Source organism: Macrotis lagotis, chromosome X (assembly GCF_037893015.1).
Source record: "Macrotis lagotis isolate mMagLag1 chromosome X, bilby.v1.9.chrom.fasta, whole genome shotgun sequence".
Classification (NCBI taxonomy): Eukaryota; Metazoa; Chordata; class Mammalia; order Peramelemorphia; family Peramelidae; genus Macrotis; species Macrotis lagotis.
This window is the reverse complement of record NC_133666.1, coordinates 660,115,244-660,135,230: the sequence shown is the minus strand read 5'-3', so window position 1 is coordinate 660,135,230 and position 19,987 is coordinate 660,115,244. Positions and strand designations below refer to the sequence as shown.

Genomic DNA, 19,987 nt, shown 5'->3' with positions numbered 1-19,987 from the left:
AAGCTGTGCCTTTATCATCTGCAGGTGAGCTAAGTTATCACACATGTCACTGGGATGCCTGGAAGGTGTGGGGTGAATTTGTAGCACTCAGATTTCTGTAATGAGGTAGCCATCACATGCCAGTCCATCCCTTGTGCAGCCTGTATCTTCCTGGCTTGTTGCCGCAGCATTATGATTGACTTCCATAAACTAATACATGCCCTGGAAGATAGCATGATGGGGGGGGGGGGACACAAACTTTGGAGTTAGAGGATTCTGGTAAAAATTGCACCTCTGACAGTCAGTTATGTGGCAAAGTGGTTAAAATGCTGCACCTAGAGCACGGAAGCGCTGAGTTCAAATCCAGTCTCTGATACTAGCTGTAGGACATTGCGCAAGTCACTTAACTCTATCCCTTTTCTCAACTGGAAAGTAGGATTAAAATTAATATTTATTAGGGCGGGTAGGTGGCGCAGTGGATACAGCACCGGCCCTGGATTCAGGAGTACCTGGGTTCAAATCCGGTCTCAGACACTTAATACTTACCTAGCTGTGTGGACTTGGGCAAGCCACTTAACCCCATTGCCTAGCAAATGCCTAAAAAAAAAAAATTAGTATTTATTTATTGTGAGAATTAAATGGGCTATTATTTGTAAAGTACTCAGCAAATGCTTTGCATATTTTAAAAAATCTACTTCCACATGGTCTCTAACACATGAATAGATTTGAAATCATTTGTCAAGTGCCTGCTATGTGCTAAGCATTGGAGATTTGAAGAAAGGCAAAAGACAATCCCTGCCCTCAAGAAGCTTGCAGTCTAATGGGGAAGACAACATACAACTATAGACCAGTGAGAATCAGATGAGAAAACTGAGGCCCAGTGAAGAAATGTGGGTTTTCTCAAGGTCAAATGGATAGCAAATAAAAACACTAAGATGAAAGTAGTTACTGATGGGACAGGGATGGGGAAGTTGGCATGCCTAGCACTTAATGAATGCTTCCTTCCTTTCTCCCTCCCTCCCTCTTTCCCTTCTATCTTCCCTCCTTTCTTCCTCCTTTCCTTCCTTTCCTCCTTCCTTCTTTCTTTCTTTTCTTCCTTCCTCCCTTTCTCCCTCCCTCCCTCCCTTCTTCCTTCCTTTCTACCTCTGAGGCACCCAGGTAAGTCCCAATCTCCCTGGTTCTCAATTTTGTCCCATGCCAAACAAAGGTATTGGCCTCAGTGACCTCTCAGGTCCCTTTCAGCTCTAAATATGTGCTCCTATGATCATGCCTGCCTGGTGCCAGACTCCTAGAGTTAGAATCAATACCCCATGGAGCTCCTGGAGCAAACTCAGGAACGGGCATGTCACGTCAGCTAAATCTAAAAAACAAATTATCCCCCTCACAAAATCAATTGCCATTTCATCATTCTTTGACTTCTGGCTTTTTCTAATAGTGAGCCATTAAAAATCAATGTGTGCAAATGAGAACCAGCTTCCTTGCTGAGAGGGATGTCTTAATCCTGCAGGAGAGAAACATGGGGCTACATTTGGTAGGAGACAGAGGCAGCAGCCTTGGTGGAAAGCTCCTAGGGCTAGCAGGGATGCCCTGGGGTGCAGATTGGGGGGGAGGAAGGATCCAGAAAGTTGGCCCTGGGTTCTGTGAAGTTAGCTATTTGCATTTTAGAGAATTTAGAGCTGGAAGCACCCTCAGGATCTTATGTGTTGGCTTTGGGAGCTGACTCAAAAGAGTCAGTGGGTCAAGAAACATTAGGGTTTAGACCCTCAAACCCTCCCCCAAACTACACACTAACTAAAATACTCTTTCTGGAATCTCCTTCCTTGATATACACAGAACCATAAGTCTAACTAATTCTTTCAACCAATCCCAATGCATGTCCTCATCCTATTTGGTACAATGGTTTGAAGCATTTCACTATTCACACTCATATCTTTGATTGATTCAATCTATTGATTCAATAGAGTTGACTAGAAATAGTTCTCACCTGGTAAAGATATTTAATGATTGCTTCAGTAACTTGAGCAAAAAGGAGTTCTCACCTGATAGAGATGAGACTGAATGAACCCAGGTTCTGGGCCTCCTAAGTCATTTATGCTTCTACTCTGCACATACTATATTTCTCTCCTCTCCTTGTAAATGAAAGTGAGTCCACAAATCTATTGAGGTGTACCAGCTCTGAGAATACAAATACAACCTTCAAGGGACTTACATTCTTTTGAGGAAAACTCTACCTAAAAGAGAATTAAAAACAGGACTTTCTATGTACCAGTTCTGAGAATACAAAAATATAAGTAAGAGATAAAGGGAGCAAGGACACAGTAGAGAAAGTCCTGTGTATAGTACATGGCTTCCTTAAATGATTGAGTCATTTAATGGAAAGGAGTCATCTAATCAGAGGGAGAAGATGAAGGATAGAATATACTTCCAATGTGTGAATTCTAGGGCTAGAGTGATTTTCTAAGATTTTCTGGAACATGTTAGAGAAACGCTATTAGGCTCAACTTTTTAACCTCAATTTTCTTCCCATGATTCCCTATGGCTACAGGTCATATAATTATACAATTCTCCAAAGCTGTGGAACACCCAAAGGGCAATGGAGAGGTTTCTAATTAGGCAGGGGCACATGAGAAATGTACCTTTATGCAGAAGTGATATAAAATGAAGGATATCATCAGAGAAATGTTGGACCTGAAATAAATGAGCTCCTTTCTTAAGTAGAGGGAGGTAAAGACATGCTGGTATCTTTGTTGAGAAAGCCCCAAATGGGGTCACATAGAGTTGGACACTCCTAAAAATGACTCAACAACAGACCTATAAAGCCATTATGTTCTAGTGATGTCCCCAAATTGACAAGAGAACAGAAGACCCTTAGAATGTTAAGTGAATGACCTATGGTGAGTTTATGGGAGGGCCTGGGTGAGAATTAAATAGGAAAGGCAGACAATTGGGTTGCATCATTGGCAGAAGTGCCCACGTTTTAATGAGACCACAGATGTATTAGAACAATTAGAGTATTTGGAGCAATAGAGTGTGTGACGAATTGGTTACTGAATCTGAAGACTCAGGAGGATGCTGAGGCCTAGGGGCAAGTTGCTTTCGCCTTTGAAAAACCTCACAAGGGTCTCCCATCTCCCATTTCTCACAGAGTTTGCTGTCTGTGTGGGTATGGCCCACCTTCATCTTTCCAGGCATTTGGGTTTTGGATGGGTTGTTCTCACCTCCCACATTTTTGCATAAAATCCTGGTACAGTGGGTGACTCACCTTTATTTCCTATGGCAATGCAACACCCCCCCTGTGATAAAAATACTGTGACTACACATGAGTACATGTGACACAGCTTGAAGCTTTCATTCAGTGTCAAGAGCATTGATGGATTTGGCCATGTTGTTAAAGAGCAAACCTAAATAAAACTGAGATAAAGAAAGACTGAGTCTGATCCTCTCTAGGACAATAATAGCATTTCTTGTTCGTATAATATTTTATAGTTTTAAAAGAGGAAAGTGAAGCTCAAAGAATTTAGGTAAATTGCCAAAAACCCTGGGTTTAAACCCTGGTTCTCTGGATTCTAAATCCAATGCAATTTTATCACTTGCTCTGTTTTTTTTTTTCCCATTTTGTATAGACTTTTGTGGCAGCAAATGCAAAATGACTTAGTTTTGAATTAGATTTGAATTCAAGACTCATTTCTAACACATATATGTTAGATCCTGGAGAAGTAATATATGATTCTTCTGTCACAGATAATTTTCTAAGACTATAAACTGAAGATCAGATGCCTGTTTATATTGATTATTTCCTCTCTGTGAATTTTCTCCTATACCAGAAAAATATGGTTTAATCTCACTGCTCCTCCCCATGCCCCAATGTTTAAGTTCTTCAAAGTACATTTAGGTCTAAGGCACTATTTTCATTCTGTTTAAATAGAACCAACAGTTATTAAAAACAAAAAACCTACTGAAGGGGAGCTAGGTGGCACAGTGGATGGACCATTGGTTTTGGAGTCAGGAGGACCTGAGTTCAAGTGTCTTCTCAGACACTTGAGATGCTAGATAGCTGTGTGACCTGGGCAAATCGTTTGATCCTGATTGCTTTCCAAAAAACCCAAACTAAACACCCCCCCCCCAACTTCTACATGTAAGGCATTATTTTAGGGTCTAGAAATATAAAGACAAAACCCAAAAAAGATATTCTTTGCTCTCAAGGAGGTGGTTATGTACTGTAGCAATACAACAATAGGAATACAACTATATACCTCCTTATATGTCAGGAACTCGGGGTGTGCAATGGATAGAACACTGGGTCTACAATCAGGAAGATTCCTCTTCTGGAATTCAAATCCAGTCTCAGACACTAACTTTGAGTCCCTGGACAAGTCGTTTAACCCAGTTTGTCTCAGTCTTCTCATGTATAAAATAAAATGGAGAAGTAAATGCCAGACTGCTCCAGTAGCTTTGCTGAGAAAACCCCCAATGGGGTCACATAGAGTTGAACACCATTAAAAAATGACTCAACATACCTATAAATATGCTTAAAAATATATATATATATATATATATATATATATATATATACACACACACAGATGTGTGTGTGTGTGTGTGTGTGTGTGTGTGTAGTGTTTGTATGTAAAGTTTGAGAAATTATGCACCAGCTTCCATGGGGAGACATTATTGGTCATTATATAGATGAGTCAACTAAAGGCTATTATGGTTACCTAGCTTAGGAGCAGGACCTCTGCCTTCTCACTTCCAAGTCAATGTTCTTTCCACAATGGTCTCAGGATAACATGATGATTAAAAACCTTTGGAATCTCATAATTAAGCTAGAATCCAGGGTCCTTTCCATGTCACTGAATTGCTTTTGTATATTAGCTTTGCTAAAGGGAGGAGAATGAGGGAGTTTCCCTCATTTTCTGGGTGGGATCTGCCACCCTTGAGACCCCATTCAGTTGATTTGGTCTACCCCACCCAACTGACCACACACATACACACACACACACACACACACACACACACACATACATGCACGCACACAGACATGCACACAGACAGACACACCTTGGGTATATGGTTAGAAATGATTATTTTTTCTTAAATTAATCATTGAAACGTGGAGTCAGATGGCTGGATAAGGTTCCCAGAAACTGTCTCAGTTCTTTGTTTGTCTCCAGTTGAGGAAATCCCTAAACCCAAGCAGTGGGAATGGGAGTTGCTTTGACTTTGAAGGATTCTGAGGAAGGATATTTTGCATGAATCAGTAAACATTTGTTAAGCAAGTATTCTGTATTTGTCAGACATTGTGCTAGCTTCTGGGAATGCAAAGAGATGGAATGGACCCTGCCCCTGAAGAGCTTAGCTTCTATCCCAAGAGATAACTTGTCTACTCGAATAAAATAAATTATTAGCTCTTGTGACTGGTGTCTTAGAATGAAAAGTCCTTAGCCCTGTGCCAATAAATAAATGTGTGTGTGTGTGTGTGTGTGTGTGTGTGTGTGTGTGTGTGTGTGTAGGAGAGAGAGAGAGAGACAGAAAGACAGCGAGACAAAGACACACACACACACAGACAGAGAGACAGAGAGACAGAGAGAAACGGAGAGAGAGAAAATTAGTAATAGGACAGTAAGGAAAAGCTTCTTGGATAGGCACCTTGGGAATTGCTTTTGAAGCGAGGATGAGAAGAGCAACCGATACAAAGGCATTAAGAAAGGGGATGGGGGCAGCTAGGTGGTGCAGTGGATAAAGCACCAGCCCTGGAGTCAGGAGTACCTGGGTTCAAATCCGACCTCAGACACTTAATAATTATCTAGCCGTGTGGCCTTGGGCAAGCCACTTAACCCCATTTGCCTTGCAAAAACCTAAAAAAAAAAAGAAAGGAGATGGAATATTGTATCTTAAGAATAATATAGTAATCAGTTAAGTGTCTATTAGCTCTGTCTAACCCTCATTTGGGAACTGAGAGAGGTAAAAACTCAAATGATACACCAATCCTGCCCTCAAGAAGCTTATTGTCCATTATTGAAATATATTTTACTTGATAGCACATATATAACCTATATCAAAGTGCTTACTGTTTTAGGGAGGGGCAGAGAAAGGAGGGAGAAAAGCATTGCTAGGGTTAGGGACATGATGCCCCCATGGTCTGGAAAATCCATGTAAAATTTTTTGACTCTTTTATCATACCAGATAAGTAGTCTGAAGTTTTTTTCTTTTTCTTTTATGGGGTCTTTATGATACTTTATTGTAAAATTTAGGTTGATATTATACAATACCATACATATAGTTTATGATTTTCTGAGTTTCTAAACTTTTTCTGTGTCATCATAAGCTGGCCTTTGTATGTCATCTGTGATTTCTACAAAACTCCCTCCAAATTCCCATTTGATTTCTTTCTTTTTTTTTGTTTTTGCAAGGTAATGAGGTTAAGTGACTTGCCCAAGGTCTCACAGCTAGTATAAGTATCAAGTGTCTGAGGTCAGGTCCTTTTGACCTCAGGGCTGGTACTCTATCTACTACACCATCTAGAAGTCCCTCCTATTTGATTCCTTATGCTGATCTGTGATATGGTGAAACCATGTTGATAAGAGTTACAATGTGCAAGTGATAACTATACTCAAAATTAAAAAAATGAATGTTAAAAATTGTCTTTACATGTAATTGGGAAAATACTATTTAAAAAAATTGTTTATAGTCTATTATAACCAAAAAACAAGATTTTTTGTGATTTTGCTCCCTTTTATTGGATGAGACAATCTAGGATGGAAAGAAGTTTTAGAGGGAAAGGAGAAACAAGATGATTTTGAACAGAGATAGATAGCCTATAGTAAGATAGGCTAGGTTAATCACTGCTATCTGTGAGCCCTGAATGCCATCTTCTGATGTTTTCATATTCATCTGCCACTACTGAGAAGTCATAGAATCATAGATTTAGATCTGGAAATGACCTTGATCCTTTAATAAGGACATCTAGTCCTTACTCCTTATTTTTTATTTTTTTGGATTTTGTGGGACAATGGGGTTAGGTGACTTGCCCGGGGTCACAGAGCTAGTTAGTATCAAGTGTCTGAGGTTAGATTTGAACTCAGACTCTCCTGACTCCAGGACTGGTACCTTATCCACTGCACTACCTATCTGCCCCCTTACTCCTTATTTTTAAAGGAAACTGAGGCCAAGAGAGGTCTTGCTTATCCAGGGTCCTATACATTCTAGACCCAAAATGTTCTGCTTCCAGACCTATCTCTCTTTCCACTGTATTGTTCTTCATGGACGGAGGCTAGGGAAGAAAACTTCTTGTACAACTGGGAAAACTAACCAGTTTTCAGCAGATTTGAGGACAGCATCAAGGACGATTTTACTCTCATTCATTCCTGTTAATAGGCAATATATTATAGTGGATAACAAACTGGCCTTGGACCCAAGATCTGGTTTCAAGTCTTGCCTCTGAGGCAGTTAGGTTATGTGACTATGGTGGTGGTTGGTGAGAGAGTGTTGACTTGGGGGCAGCTGGGTGATGCAGTAGATAGAGCACCGGCCCTGGAGTCAGGAGGACCTGAGTTCAAATCCAACCTTAGACACTTAATAATTGCCAAGCTGAGTGACCTTGCGCAAGCCATTTAACCCCATGGCCTTGCAAAAAACAAAAGAAAGTGTGGACTTGCTTTGGTAGAGGGAGTGTTCTCATTAGGGAATCTGCAAATCACTAAAATAACAGGTCTAATTCCTATTCAGTCTCTCACAGCATGACTTTACAATTAAACTCAAGAGCACTGGCCATGCATTTAGGAGGCCCTGAGTTCAAATTTCACCTCAGACACTTACTAACTGTGTGGCCCCACACAAGTCATTTGACCTCCATTGCGTACAATTATAACAACAACGGCAACAATAAAAGTCCAATTAAACTTAGGGAAAAAGTGCAATTATTTTTCTTTAATCTGAAATCCCACAGCAGCGCATATTGGTTCAGTTCAGCCACATGGAAGTCTTGTGAGTCAGGAAACTTAAAAAATGTTTAAAATGTACTTATTTATTTGAAGCAGCTATTATTATTATTATTATTATTATTATTATTATTATTATTATTATTATTTTAGTTTTTGCAAGGCCATGGGGTTAAATGGCTTGCCCAAGGCCACACAGCTAGGTAATTATTAAGTGTCTGAGGCCGGATTTGAACCCAGGGACTCCTGACTCCAGGGCCGGTGCTCTATCCACTGCACCACCTAGCTGCCTTGAAGTTATTTTATTATTACTAATTACAAAAAATTTGTATTTATTTTTATTATACCCATTTTGCAGGAGGGAAAACATTAAATGAGAGACATTAAATGATTATTGTTTCATAACTAGTAAATTTGAACTTGTCTTTCTGACATCAAGTTGAACTCTCTATAGAATGATATTGTACCCTTGAAGTCCACTAGATTCAGGTTCAAATTCCATCTCTAACATTCACTTGTATAAGCATGAGCAAGTCCCTCCACTATTTCCTCATTTGTAAAATGAGGAGACAATAATGCTTCTTGTGCTGATGTCACTGGATTGTTGTGAAGTTAAATGAGGTAATATAGATGAATTACTTTTCCAACTCTTCAGTATTCTATGAATGGCAGCTCTGATTTTTAGCCATTATTCCTTGCTGCCTTCCAATATCAAGTCATAGGGTCATAAATTTAGACCTGAGAGGCACCTCAGGCACCATGTCTGATTCTTTCATTTTACACTTGAGGAACCTGAGATGGATAGAAATCCAGTGATATTCTCTAGTGTCACACAAGTAGCTTAGGAACCAGAAGGGACCTAAGAGATCCCGAAGGGGCCATCTAGTCCAACCCATTCATTTTCTACATAAATCAGAGAAACTGACTTGATCAAGGTCCAAAAGTTAGTAAGGACAAATCTGGGATCAGAACCCAAATTCTCAAGTGCCTTTTCCATTGTCTTTTCCTATCTTTGACTGCACGTAGACCCCTTTGTTAGTTAGGATACCGTGCTAGTGTTCAAAGTATAAGGCAAGGTTCCTAGCTTCAGGCAAGTTATTCTTCCTTCATGAATCTTAAAATGCAATATTGGTTTTTATTTGTATTTACTTTCCCTATCACCCATTAAGAATTCTCCTCTGGTAGTCAGAGCCTGTGGGACTGAGGAAGTGAGGAATGGAGTGGCCTTATTAGGCTAAACTATTAAGATTAGACAGAGGCAATAAAGAATTCTCAGACAAATTTGGGAAGATGTGCTAGAAACAGTGTCCCAAGGTGACTTTGCAAATGAGATCTGGCATCCCATGTGCATCTGCTAGGGAAAAGGAAGGAAAGAAACATTTTGCATAAATGAAATAAAATGTGACCTTTAAATTTTTTTTCCTTTGACTATTTTGAGTGTGGAGGTTGACTGGGTACAGGTATGTGTTTACTGTGCTCTTAGACTGTTCTTTCTAAAGCTTTATTTTCATCAAAATACATTTTTCAAAGTACTTGTGATCCTATATTTTTAACCCTTGACTAGTTGAAGGGAAACAGACTTTAATTCTTTCTAAGTCATTCACATACTGAGTAAAAGAAACCTGAAATTTTTCTTTAATTGATAAAACATTTAACTTCTCTCCTTTCTGCCTCTATTAAAATAAGAAAAAAAAGAGAAAAAGTTTTAAAATAACTGTATAGTTACATCAATACATTCCTGCACTAGTCATGTTCAAAAAATGCATCTCATTTTGTACTCTGAGTCCATCAGCTTTCTGTGAGAAGGTGGGCAGCATGGTTTAAGACTGGACCTTTTGAATCATGGGTCATTTTGTTATTCAGAACTCTTAAGTCTTTCAAAGTTGCTTGCCTTTACATTATCATGGTTCTACTATAAATTGTTCTCCTGGTCCTACTCAGTCCATTATGCATCAGTTCATATAAGTCTACCTAGGTTTCTCTTGAACCATCTCTTTCATGATTTCATGTAATACAATGGCATTCTGTTAAATTTTAGAAATACATTAATTTGTTTATTTTCTCAGCTACATGCAAAGATAGTTTTGAACATTCATGTTTTAGTAAGATTTTGAATTTCACATTTTCTCCTCACCTCCATTCCCTCTCCAATTCCCTTGACAGCAAGTAATCTGATATAGGTTTTACATGTACAACTCTGTTAAACATTTCCATATTAGTCATATTGCAAAATATGTAATATTCTATTACATTTATACGAGATCATTTATTCAGTTAATTCCCAGTTGTTGGTTCTCCCTTAGTTTCTACAAAAGGAGTTGCTATAAATATTTCTGTATATATTTGTAATTTTAGCGTTAGTTTGATCTTTTCATATATAAGCCTAGATGTGATATTTCCAAGTCAAAGAATACATATAATTTATTGTTTTGGGGCAATAGTTTCAGGTTATTTTAAGGAACAGTTATCTCAGTTTATAGCTCCACTGAAAGTACATAAAGGTGCCTATTTTTTCACAACTCCTCTCATATTTGTCATTTAGAGTTTTTTCAACTTTGCCAATCTGATGGTGTGAGATGGAAGTAAACAGTTGCTTTAATTTGGAACTTATTCTTGGATTTCTTTCTCTGAAAACTGTTTATTTCCTTTGAACATATATCAATTGTAAAATCACTCTTATTCTTATAAATTACAATCAGTTTCTTGATATTTTGTAAATGAGACATAGAAACTTGCTGGAAAGATATTTTTTACTGTTTTCTCATTCCATTTTATTTTTATTTTTATTGATTTTATTTGCATAAAACTTTTAAATTTTAAGCAACAAAAATTGTACATTTTATCTTTTGTTATCCTTTTTACCCCTTATTTGGTCATGAAGTTTTCCTATAAAAATAAGCTATTTGAAAAGGAATTTTTTCTTTGCATCTATAATTTGTTCATGATGTTACCCTTTATGTTGAAGGCAGGTTTCCATTTAGAATTTATCTTGGTATATGGTATGAGGTGATGGTCCATACTTACTTTCTTCTAGACAACATCCAGTTTTCCTAAAAGTTACTGCTGAATAGTGGATTCTTATTATCTGGGGTCTTTGGATTTAACAAATACATAGTTATTTGGTTCATTTGTATCTGTGTTTTTATGCCTATGTCCCACTGATCAACTTCCTTATTTCTTAAACAGTACCAAATTGTTTTGATGATTGTTACTTTTTAGTAAAATTTGAAATCTGGAATTGCTATCCTATTCTTTTCCCCCAATATTTCCATTGAGATTTTTGGCATTTAGTTCTTCCAAATAAATTTAGTTCCATAAAATGATATTTTGATAGATTGTTTGGAATGGTAGGAAAAAAAGTAAAGTAATATAAATAGTTTGATCATTTTTATTATGCTGTCTCAGTTTACCAGTAGACAATTAATGTTTCTTCAATTATTTAGGTTTTTCATTATTTCTATAAAGGATAGAAGTTGAATTCATAGAGTTTTTATGTATATATATATATATATATTAGTAGGTAGATTTTCATGTATTATATACATTATATAATAATCTTAAATTTCTCTTTATTTTGTTAGGTTATCTTATTAATTTCAAATCAGAAATGTTACTCATTTCCATAGTTTTATTTTATATCTTACAACTTGCTGAAGTCATTGTTTCAATTAATTTTGGTTGACTATTTAGAGTTCTCTAAGTAAACCATCATGTCATCTCCACAAGTGATAGTTTTATTTCCTCTTTGCCTATGCTTATTCTTTTAATTTCTTTTTTTTTATTGTTTTTGACTAGTATTTTTATATCAAGTAGCTGTGGCAACAATAGACATCCTCACTTTATCCCTGATTTTATTGGGAAGGCCTCTAGATTATCCTCTTTGTATATCATGCTGACTTTTGGTTTTAGGTAGATAAACTTGCAATATTATAGGAAGCTCCTTTTAAAAATGGTTTGCAAAGTTGTTTTTTGACTTATTTTTCCTTAGAAATAAGAAACTGTATTTAGCTTAATTTTGGAATAACTACAAATCAAATCTTGTCAGAAATAGAATCTATGCAAAATGTGAGAATCCTAAAGGCAATGAAGTATGTATATGACCTGGTCACATCTGAAGTCGTAGGTTCAGTTTTGGTGCCACAGTTTGGAAGGAGCTAAAGAAGGTCCGGAGGAATCATGTCATCATAAGTGGGCATGATAGTTATATTCACTTCAGTTTATTTCAAATAAACATTCATTAAAAGTAACATTTTTAAATGTTAAAAGAATACTTTCCATAACTTTAAAACTAAATGTTAGAAGAATGCAGAAAAGGATTATAAGAGAAAACAAGATTTTGACTTCACAAAGCAAAAAATTTCCCAACAATTACAACTGTTCCAAAATGTATCATTCCTGTGTTCTAGGCTATCATATGATGCAAAGGACCTGAATTCACTTTAGGATATTTCTCACTTTTCTCTGGCTCCCTGCCTTCGGCCAGATGATCTCATACCATTTTTGGTGATTGCCATGAACGCTTCTTGCAAGCTCATAGTTCATAAAGATAACAAATGAACAGATTTATTTATAGGTCAAAGAAAATGAACAGGGCCCTTAAAGAACTCATGGGAAATGATGATTAACAACCCTCTCAAAGGCTTATATGGCTTTGCTGTTCAGTTATTTTTCAGTCATGGCCCCATTTGGAGTTTTCTTGATAGAGATACTGGGAGTGGTTTGCCATTTACTTCTCCAGCTCATTTTATAGATGAGGAAACTAAGGCAAACAGGAGCAAGTGACCTGCCCAGTGTCATATAGCTAATAAGCATCTGAGGTCAGATTTGAACTTAGGTCCTGACTCCAGGGCTCTGTCCACCATGCCACCTAGCTGCCCAACTGATTCCTAGAAGAACTTATTAGCTCAAAGTATCAGTTGTGTGTAAGGAATCTCTTTTGCGCTATTCAACCAGCATTAGAGGTGCTGACTCTGGGCAACAAATTACATCCCAGATACTAAGAAATAAACTATTTTAGACTCTTGAGATATTCTGAAATGATGCCACCACCACCACCACCACCTCAACTACAGGAACTCAGATCAGTAGGGGCCACTCTTCACTCTGAAGAGGGTCATGGGTCCTGAGGAGTCAAGCAAGAGATGGCATGTAGAAAAAATTTATCCATAGAGATAAGAAATAGACACTAAGGTATAGAAATCCCAGAGAAAAAGAATTAGATTCTGTGTAATATAAAAATTAGATTCTGTGTAATATAAAAGTTAGATTCTGTGTAATATAAAAGTTAGATTCTGTGTAATATAAAATTTTCCCCATTTCCTGAACAAATAGTGAGTTCTCCTTTACTGGAAAACTGCAAATGAAGGTTCAATAATCATTTTTCAAGGATTTTATATGGAAATTGATAACATCTCTGGTCCTTTCCAACTCTGAAATTCTATGATCTTCCTTCCCTTTTTTGATGAAGTAATTGATTTCTCATTTTCTCAAAAAGACTCAGGCAAACATCAAAAACAAATGCATTATGCTTAGGGGAACATTTAAATGATCATTTTTATCAAGAAGACTATATGACAGATGAGTCCTTTTCCTTCTAGAAATTGACTGGAGGTTTATAAGTATGATTTCCTGTGTGCATCAATTTATATGCATATCCGTCTGTAAGGTGTTTAGTGAAGGTATCAATCCAGGCATGTTGTGCAAAGGTGTAGAAAACAGAGAAAAAGGACTATGAAAAATTTGACCCTCTTTAATTCTGTAGGGTACCATTAACATCTTTCATCTTTCATGGAGAGAGGAACAGGTTTGATAGATAGCCTTATGTGGCAACCCAGAATTGAGGTGGGAAAGGTCTGATGCTGGTGGCTGAAGATATATATTATAGTTTTGACAGAATTTGCTGGTTGGAAAACTGAGTAGTGAAAAGCTTATGAGAAATTTGAGCCTTTCTTGATTAGATTTCTGCGGTGTCCTTTAACATAAAAACAGACCAGGTTTGAATGTCCTTAATGAGTTGGGACTGGTTTGGTGCATCTTATTGCAGTGTCCCAGAAGAAATCTCTGGCTGCCTTGGTTTTAGAAGCTAAGGATGAATTGCCATGAGCAAAATCAGTCTTCCAAGTGAAACTCAATCTTACCTATATAACTAAGTGCCTCCTATGTTCCAGTAACAAACAGAATATTTATTTCCTTTTGTCTTTCATTCCATTTGTAATATGTCTGTCTCTTATTGTGATCATCACTTGACTTTTATTTTTTGCCAAGCAACAGGGTTAAGTGACTTGCCAAGGTATTAAAGTAGGTATTAAGTATATGAAGCCAAATTTGAACTCAGGTCCTCCTGACTCCAGGATGGGTGCTCTATCCATTGTGCCATCTAACTGCCTTCTATCATTTTATTTTATTTTTTATGTTTTTTTGCAAGGCAATGGGGTTAAGTGGCTTGCCCAAGGCCACACAGCTAGGTAATTATTAAGTGTCTGAGACCGGATTTGAATTGATTTTATTTTAAAAAGGGACAACCATCCCAAGTTTTCCAAATTTGCTTATGATTTGTTGGGAGAATGACCAACACTTTAGAAGATAAAACCAAGAGCCTAAAGATCTTGATGTGTTAAACAAATTGACATGATCTAACAACATGAAATTTATAGACATAATATGCAAAGCCTTAAACTTGGGTTCAAAATGCTAATTATATAATTATTAGGTGGGAGAGGTATGACTTGACAATTGTTGAAAAAAATCTATGTTACAGGACCACAAGCTCATTATGACTTAAAGAATAGAGAGTAGTTCCCAATAGCTCTTATGATTTTAGGGTTCACAAAACCCAGGAGCACAAAATCCAGAATGAGGATTATGATGATTCAATGTACTGTATCCTGATCAGGGCATTGTATCTTGTTATAGGTGCTACATTTTAATTTTTTAAAATTAATTTTTACATCAATAGAAAAATGAGACCTTTCTCACTTCCTACCTCCCCCAATTCCTCAACCCCATTGAGAAAGAATGAAAAACAACACCTGATGCAAACATAGAAAGTGAAAGAAATCATTGAATTGATCATAATTCCCAAATCTTCCTTTCTCTTTCATTTTTTTAAAAATTATTTTATTTCTAATCCATAGAATAAAATAAACATTTCCATAGCATATTAAAAAAGATGTTTACAAAGATGTTTGTATTTTATAGCATACTGTCTTTGCATAAATTCTTTACTACATCAGTTCATACAAATCTTTCCAGGTTTCTCCAAAACTGTCCCCTTCATTATTTCTCATAGTGCAATATTATGCTATCAATTCATGCAACTTGTCTAGCTATTCCCCAATTAAGAATGCATGCTACAGTTTAGGAAGGACATGAATATGTTGAAATATGTCCAGAAAAAGTAAAAACTGGTGATATTTAGTTGGAGAAGAGAAGATTTGTTAGATGAGGTAACTATCTTTAAGTATTTGAAGAGGTATAATATGGAAGAGGACTTGCAAATATTTTATTTATCCATAGAGTAAGAACTAAAACCTATGGCTAGAAGAGAGAAAGAGTTTGATTCCCCAATATTAAAACTAAAGTGGAATGGATTATAATAGGAGGCAATGCAGAGGTGTGTGAATGAATTGGAACAAGGTGACATAAATTGTTTGATTGACTCATAAAATAAAATCTGTAACTTTTTCCATTTTTTGGCAAGGCAATGGAGTTAAGTGACTTGCTCAAGGTCACACAGCTAGGGGATTAAGTGTCTGAGGCCGAATTTGAACTTTAAAGAACTTTTAATAGGCAACATGTCCCTTGCTTCTGCAGTCACTTGGTTTACATGATTTCACATTGTGTTGACATGATTTGACATTGAGATTATAAGATTTGATACTTTTACTTTAATTCATCATCAAGAAGCTAGAATATCTTAGATAATAAATATACCTTGGAAGGATAATTCATTTTCCTCCAAGTCTATCATGGGCTGCTGCCTATAGGGTTTAAATTTTTTTTTTATTTATTTAGGGCAATGGGGTTAAGTGACTTGTACAAGGTCAAACAGCTATGCAATTATTAAATGTCTGAGGCCAGATTTGAACTCATGTCCTCCTGACTCCAGGACTGGTGCTCTATCAACTGGGCCACCTAGCTGCCCCCACCTATAGGTTTTTAGTTGATTTAATTCAGATTAGTCTCCAGGTTAATAAAGCATGTTTATCTCTACCTCTTGGATAAATTTTTCAAGTTTTTTGTAAATGACATCATGCAATGAATTTCATGTGGTATTCTATCACTATTTAGGAATTTCTGTAATTTTAGAACAACTTTACTTATTGCTATAGCAATATATTTAATAAGGGTTAAGTACTGATGGGGGCAAGACTTTCAAGCTCATTGGAAGTGAAAATTTCCCCAAAACATTTTGATTGAATTTTTCATAGTCTGAAAAAAAAAAGCTGAGATCTTTCTTATAAGCTCAGCTGCCTTTCTTTTTAAAGTGATCTTAATATGGTCTTGAAATGAAAAAGGGTATTATCATCACTAAAAATTTCCTTCTTTCAATATTGATAACTCTAGTCTTTGTGTTCTCTTGTGTGTAACAAGGAAAGGTATAGCAATGGTTAACAATTGCTTTTTTTGACTGATCTTATGAAAATAGTCAAAAGAAGATACTCCTAGTCCCCTAGGAGAGATTTCTAGCATTTATCTCTGAAGTATTAATTCCATATCACCAGCCTTCTTTTGGATATCTCCAACTCAACTTGTCCAAAATGTAGCATGTTATTCCCCACTGCCCACCAGATTCATCCATTCTCCAAATTTCTCAAGTCTTCTATAATATTTTTGCAGGCAAAACTATTCTTTTAGCCTGCTGAATTCAAAACTCTTGATTCATGCTCAAATCTGTTCTTTCACCACTGTGTTTAGGTAATTGATAGATCTTCTCAGTATTATGTCCATGATATCCTCTTGCATCCAGTTCCCTCTCTCCATTCACAGTCACTCATTCAGGTCCTCACCATGTCTTCTTTGTATTATACTGTAGAAATCTCCTGGTTTCTTGTTTTCCCAACTCAAACCCCATTCTTCTAATACATTTTCCACACTCTTATTTAAAAGCTTCAGATAGCTTCCCATTTCTCAACTTCTGATGAAACATTTTGAACAATCTGTGTCACAGAAAACTGAAAAAGGAGTAGGCTTAGTTTGACATTTTAATACCAACACAGTTCGTTTAGAGCTCACCTCTCCAGGTTCATTGCAGATTACTTCTCTTTACCTGCTCTATTTTCTGGATCAACACATTGGCTATCCCCCAGGCTGGACATTCCATCTTCTGTCTCCATTCCTGAAATCCACTTCTTTATTATTACCTCATTTAATTCCTAGCTTCCTTCAAGTCTTGGTTAAGGTATGTGATAATCTGGTATTTGTTTAGAGGATGCCACAACTGACATCAGATTAAGGAATTTTCCCACAGGTGGTTGATCTTGGAAATAGGGAAGAAGGATCTCTCTAAGGATCAAATAGGGATCAGAACTGGATGTCCAGTAGACAATTGAGTATGTTCAAAATGGAAATAACATTCCATATTATTGTAGAACCACTCTACCTCACCCCTCTATATCAGACTTATTTTCATGACCTGTTGATTTTATCTTTGTAATATTTCCCCAATATGCCCCCTTCTCTGATCTGACCATCATCATCATTTCATGCCTGAATTATTGCAACAACTCTTAATGGATCTCTCCCTCCTCCAATCCATCCTTCATTTATCCTCTACAGTAATTTCCCTAAAGCACTGGTTCAATAAAGTACCTCCCCCATCCACTCAATAAACTTCAGTGGCTCTCTATAAACGTCAGGATCAAATACAAAATCCTGTTTGCCTTTCAAAGTCCCCTTCTACCTTTCCAGTCTTCTTATATTTCACTACCCAATCCAAAGACCCTGGTCTCCTAACTATTTCATGATCAAAATACTTCATCTCTCAAGTCTCAACATTTTTCTGGCTATTCTTCCATTCCTTGAATTCTCTGCCTCCTCAACTCTATTCACTGATTTTTTGACTTTCTTAAGTTCTAACTAAAATCCTACCTTTTACAGGAATCCTTCTTCAGGAGAACCCTCTTAATTCTTGTGCCTTCCCTCTGTCAATTATTTTCTACTTATCCTGTTGGTAGCTTGCTTTGTTTATATCTGTCTGTATGTAATTTCCCCCATTAGAGTGTAAACTCCTCAAAGGCAGGGATTGTCTTTTGCCTCTTTGAATCACATGCTTAGCACAGAACCTGTGTTTTGTCGTTGTTGTTCAAGTCATGTCCCATTCTCCATGACTCTATACACCATTTTATCTTTTATTTTTATCTTCTACTGTCTTTCAAGTTTGTCCAGGATCATGTTTGTTGTTTCCATGACACTATCTTACCCTCTGCTGACTCTTTTACATTTAGTCTCTCCTAGCATCAATCTTTTCCAATGAGTCTTAGCTTCTCATTGACTAAAGTATATAAGCTTTGATTGTAGCTTTGATCTTTCCAACAAATCAAAAATAATTTCTTCAAGTATTGTCTTTGATCTCCTTGCTGTCCAAGAGACTCTTAAAAGTTTCCTTCAGCACTACAATTCAGCGCTCAGCTTTCCTTATAGTCCAACTTTCACAGTCATACATTACTACTTGAAAAGACCATAGCTTTGACTATTTGGATTTTTGTTGGCAAGGTGATGTCTTTGCTTGTCAGTATGTTGACCAGATTTGCCATAGTTTCCCTTCCAAGGAGCAAGCATCTCTTAATTTCATGGCTACCATTGCCATCTGCAGTGATCTTTGAGCTCAGGGAAAATAAAATCTGATACTGCTTCTATTTTTTTCTTCCTCTATTTGCCAGGAAGTAATGGCATCAGTTGCCAAGATTGTAGGTTTTTTTTTTTTTTGACTTTTCTTTTTACATGTTAAGCTTCAAGTCAGTTTTACACTCTCCTCTTTCCCCCTTGCCTGGAATGTAAGAGGTTTAATGTTTATTGATTGATCGCCCCAAGCTTGAGAGTTCCTCAGATCTGATAGAATCCATCTCTGACTACATCAGTTCTTATGGTTCTTTTGAGATAATAAGAGACCCCAGAAAGCTTGGTTCATTTATAGCTTTGGACTGCTGGTTAAATGGGACAATAATTGGCTAAATATTTAAGACCTGATTGTTTTATGGTATCAGAATAGGACAGACTTTAAGTCTCTGTCAGAAACAATTAGATTGTAAGCTACTTGAGGACAGGGACTGTTTTGCTTTTTTTTTTGTTATACCTAATATTTAGCACAGTTCCTTGAACATAATAAATATTTATTAATTTATAGGCTACCCCCAAAGAGAAATCTTCCTTTATGTCCTTAGATGTTACTGTTCAGTCTCTTTTCCAATTACCACGCACATATCTCTCACTTTACAAGTTATATTTCACCATTCCTCCAAATCAATAGATTGTTGGATGTTTGAGGGTGGAGACTCTTGAGAATTTGGAAGGAGCTTCCTAGATGCTTGTTGCATATGATTGGGTTGAGTTGAGCTCTCCTAATGCTGAACTATGGATTCTGTTATTTTGTGATTATATGCTCCTATGAATTTCTCTCAGATGTATGAACAGCCCACCTCAGCAGTTTTTTTTCAGATTACTTCAGGAAATATGTTCTATTTTCTTTTCTTTCAGAGTCGGGAGCTATACAGAGCGGCAACAAATAAAAGCAACCAGATTTTCCTTTACTGTGCATTTTTGGACTTTAGGTATGTTGTCAATAATTTGAGATTAATGATAATAATAGTTAACATTTATTTAGTATCTACTATGTGCCAAGTGCTTTATAAATATTATCTCATTTGGTCCTCAAAACAATCCTGGGATGTGGGTACTATTATTATCCTCATATTATAGAGTTTAGGAAACTCAGGAAGTCAGAGGTAAATTATTTGCTTATAGACACATAGCTAGGGAGTGTCTGAAGCTGAATTTAAACTCAGATCTTCCTTCCTGAATCCATTTAGCTATCTTGTATAAATGAAGAAGGAAGAAGCAGGAGGAGGAGGAAG

The 19,987-nt window shown here is 36.7% G+C and overlaps 1 protein-coding gene across 1 annotated transcript in view; it reads left to right on the top strand.

The window, feature by feature from the left end:
• Nucleotides 1-19,987, top strand: part of ADGRD1 (adhesion G protein-coupled receptor D1) — a 490,642-nt gene that overhangs the window by 265,358 nt on the left and 205,297 nt on the right. The window contains exon 13 of the mRNA XM_074205246.1: nucleotides 19,611-19,684. Within this exon, the coding sequence (XP_074061347.1) occupies nucleotides 19,611-19,684 (74 nt within the window). The remainder of the gene's footprint in view (nucleotides 1-19,610; nucleotides 19,685-19,987) is intronic.